At 40.2% G+C, this 4,331-nt stretch overlaps 1 protein-coding gene across 1 annotated transcript; it reads right to left on the bottom strand.

The window, feature by feature from the left end:
* Nucleotides 1-784: 784 nt before the first annotated feature.
* LOC135229039 (zinc finger protein 883-like) lies at nt 785-2,683 on the bottom strand. The gene has a single exon (XM_064278777.1). The coding sequence runs from the start codon at nt 2,681-2,683 to the stop codon at nt 785-787; it is 1,899 nt and encodes a 632-aa protein (XP_064134847.1).
* Between the last annotated feature and the right edge of the window lie 1,648 nt (nt 2,684-4,331).

The raw sequence follows: 4,331 nt of genomic DNA, 5'->3' as shown, positions 1-4,331 counted from the left end.
AGAATGCCATAGGCTTGGGATCACACAGCATGTAGCTTTTCTAGACCGGCTTCCTTCACGTAGTGTGGATTTGAGATTCCTCCATAACTTTTCCTACCTTGATAGCTTAATTATTTTCATCACTGAATAATACACCGTTGAATGGATGTCTCACTATTTGTTTACCCATTTACCTATTCAATGACATTTTGGGTGCTTTCAATTATTGTAATTATGTAGAAAGCTGCTATAAACATTTGTGAGCAGGTTTTTATATAGATATATGTTTTGAACTCATGTGGGTAAATACCTAGGAGTGTTACTGCTAGATCAGAATGGGAGGACTGTGTTTAGATTTTGAAGGAACTGTCAGCTTATATTCCAAAGTGGAATTCCCATGGAATACAATTTTTATCAAAAAACACTCTTAAACCAAATACAAGAAGAGTGTATTTCATTGTATACAAAATAACATCCATAAAAGTATTAACAAATGTAAAACCACATTTCCTCCTGGCTATTCCCTACAGGCTTATTTGTTATAGTCAAGGACTTTCCGAAAGGTAAAATTTAGCTTGGACTGAGAAAGTAACAAGCACTGACGAGGACAAGCCCATAGTGAAAATGAATCTTTCATAGGCACAAAGGAATTCGAATGACCCCTTCTTGGAGGTAGTACTGCTTTGTTACACACTGAGAAACTTTGTTCTTTTATCACTGACTTTCAGAAATTTGCTGTTTGAAATTATAGAATTAAGGATGAAACACCCCCCTTTTGACAGAGTAGTCTCTCCACAGTGAGATCTTATATGTGATGTGAGGTGTGATGAACAGGGAAAGGCTTTCTCACGCTCCTTACATTCCTAAGTCCTCCACTATGAGTTTTTATATGTCTTGTGAGAGAAGAGCAAGTACGAAAGGCCTTCCCACATTCTTTACATTCATATGGCCTCTCTCCAGTATGAATTCTTCTATGTGTCATGAGGCCTGAGGACTGCCTAAAGGTTTTCCCACATTGCTTACATTCATAAGGCTTCTCTCCACTGTGAATTGTTATATGTGTGGTGAGGTTTGAGAGCTGACGAAAGGCTTTCCCACATTCCTTACATTCATAAGGCCTCTGCCCATTGTGAGTTCTTATATGGTTAGTGAGGTTTCCTGAGTGACTAAAGGCTTTCCCACATTCCTCACATTCATAAGGCCTCTCTCCACTGTGAGTTCGCATATGCAAGGTGAGGTGTGAGGGATCTGTAAAGGCTTTCCCACATTCCTTACATTCATATGGCCTCTCTCCAGTATGAATTCTTCTATGTGTCATGAGGCCTGAGGACTGCCTAAAGGCTTTCCCACATTGGTTACATTCATAAGGCTTCTCTCCACTGTGAGTTCTTATATGTGTAGTGAGGTTTGAGAGCTGACGATAGGCTTTCCCACATTCCTTACATTCATAAGGCCTCTGCCCATTGTGAGTTCTTATATGGTTAGTGAGGTTTCCTGAGTGACTAAAGGCTTTCCCACATTCCTTACATTCATATGGCCTCTCTCCAGTATGAATTCTTCTATGTGTCATGAGGCCTGAGGACTTGCTAAAGGCTTTTCCACATTGCTTACATTCATAAGGCTTCTCTCCACTGTGAATTGTTATATGTGTAGTGAGGGTTGAGAGCAGACTAAAGGCTTTCCCACATTCCTTACATTCATAAGGCCTCTGCCCAGTGTGAGTTCTTATATGCTTAGTGAGGTTTCCTGACTGACTAAAGGCTTTCCCACATTCCTCACATTCATAAGGCCTCTCTCCACTGTGAGTTCGCATATGCGAGGTGAGGTGTGAGGGATCTGTAAAGGCTTTCCCACATTCCTTACATTCATATGGCCTCTCTCCAGTATGAATTCTTCTATGTGTCATGAGGCCTGAGGACTGCCTAAAGGCTTTCCCACATTGCTTACATTCATAAGGCTTCTCTCCACTGTGAGTTCTTATATGTGAAGTGAAGTTAGAAGAATACCTAAATGTTTTCCCACATTCCTTACATTCGTAAGGCCTCTGTCCATTGTGAGTTCTTATATGTGTAATAAGGGATGAAGCCTGACTAAAGGCTTTCGCACATTCTGTACATTTATATGGCTTGTCTCCACTGTGAGTTTTTCTATCATTAGTGAGATGTGAGGAACACTTAAAGGCTTTTCCATATTCCTTACATTCATAAGGTCTTTCTCCACTTTGAATCCTTCTATGTACAATGAGGTTTGAGGATTGCCTAAAGTCTTTCCCGCATTCATTACATTCATAAGGCCTCTCTCCAGTGTGAGTTGTTATATGTGTAGTGAGGTATGAGGGCCAACCAAAGGCCTTCCCATGTTCCTTACATTCATAAGGCCTCTCTTCACTGTGAGTGCCTAAATGTGCAGTGAGGGCTGAGGAAAAATGAAAGGCTTTCCTAAATTCCCTACATTCATAGGGCTTATCTCTGTTATAGAAAAGGAGGGATAAAGGGTCACTAGAACTTTCTTTACTTTCACCCTTGTGACCTCTCACATGTGTCCAAAAGGACGAGAAACTACAGAAATCTTTCCCATACTCATTACATTTATACTGATTGTCACTAGTGAGTGTTGTCACAGGATTCTTAAGAGTTGAGATACAAATGAAATCCTTCCCACATACCTCACACTTATGGGGTTTCTTGCCACTAAGAGGTCTCATAGGAGTGGTACCACCACAGGCTTCTCTACACGCAATAAACTGACAGGCATGTTGGTTATGTGATGAGGGATCCATGATGGCTTTTTCACAGTCAGAGCATTCAAAAGGATTTACTTCTGGAGGATTTCTTTTCTGCACGGTAAGATTTGGAATCCGCCTGAAGGTTTTCCCACACGGATTGTCTCCATTTTTTTCACGGAGGTTTTCTACTGCATGAATTCTGTTAAAAACAGGCAACATGTTGTTGGAAATCAATTATTTCCACTTCACCATTACCTAACAAAGCGAACATGCAGTTTTTCGCTTGACTTCTCTCCTGTTTCATACTTCAAATCATCTAGCAGAAATAGTACCATAATCGTCACTGCTTTTCTAAAATATGAGGCTTTCTGATCATTGTGTTTAAGTGAAATATGTTTCAAATACTCAATGTCTGACACACATTTATGAAAAGGTTGTGAAAATTCTCTGAACACGTAAGTTTTCAGCAAAGTTTATACATACACAATATACGTACACATATATATATATTTATATATGTATAAGCACAGATCAGGGCTTCAAACTGGTTTGTATTGCTTCAACAATTGCCCACGTAAATAACGGCAGTGTTCGCGTTGGATATCTGTTGCCCATCGGATTTCAACCTGTGTTGGGAACAAACCACAGAGCCCTGAACAAAGATGGCAGCCAATCTCACAGCTTTCAATGTGCGTCGCTGCCCACAGTACTGTCAATAATCTGATCTGCATGAATTCGAAAAAGTGTCAGGAACCTGCTGCAGAACACTCAATAACAGGACCGTGACAAGCAACACACATTCAAAGCAGTGTAGTGGGACATCGTCTTTGTGCAGGGCACTGCCAACTATTCTCTGCTCACGTCAAAATCCAACAGGCTATGCAATGTGTACACCATCCTTCTTTATGTTTGCAATTACTGAACTGTTCTGAAACAGTTGGAAGCCTTGGTATATACACATCAACATATGAATGTGTATTTTAACGTCATCACAACTTAGGATTTTCTCCAGAAGCACCGTTTTCTCTTGTTGGAATGACACTCACCTCAAGCGACTCTCTTGGTTTTTATGATCATCTTTATTACTGTGTGATTCAGAGGTTTCTCCTAACATGGAGGACCAGGTGTTATTTTTTATGTATCCCACCATTATATCTTTGCTGGGTAACTTTTCTCCATCCTTAAGGTTTCCAAAGTCTGACCCAATAATTCAAGTTGAGGTTCGCAATATGAAACAAATGGAAAGAAATTATTTGGGGAAAAAAGACCACTGTTAATAAAGACGTAGCCACATTACACTGTTTCAGCACTTTACCAATGGTTTAGAAGCAGTTTACTAGGACATACTTCTATGAACTTTGACAGTGACGGAGACATGAACAAGCGTAGTTAGAGCTAAGTAGAAATATACTGGACACGATATACATGTAACATTAAAAGAGGAAAAGGATCCGAATAACCGCAGCTGTGAAAGGATTGCTAAAGTCAGAAAAGGAAGCTCAGGTTTCTGTGAAGTTGTGTCTCTGGGAAAACAAATGTGTAGAGCTGACATGGTTCTCAGGAAGAAACGCTTATCATGAGGGAAGACAGTGAAGAGTAATGAGGAGTTCCTTGACATTGAGGCAAT

Source organism: Loxodonta africana, chromosome Y (assembly GCF_030014295.1).
Source record: "Loxodonta africana isolate mLoxAfr1 chromosome Y, mLoxAfr1.hap2, whole genome shotgun sequence".
Lineage (NCBI taxonomy): Eukaryota > Metazoa > Chordata > Mammalia > Proboscidea > Elephantidae > Loxodonta > Loxodonta africana.
Note: the sequence above shows the minus strand (reverse complement) of the source record. Positions and strands in the feature narration are given on the sequence as shown.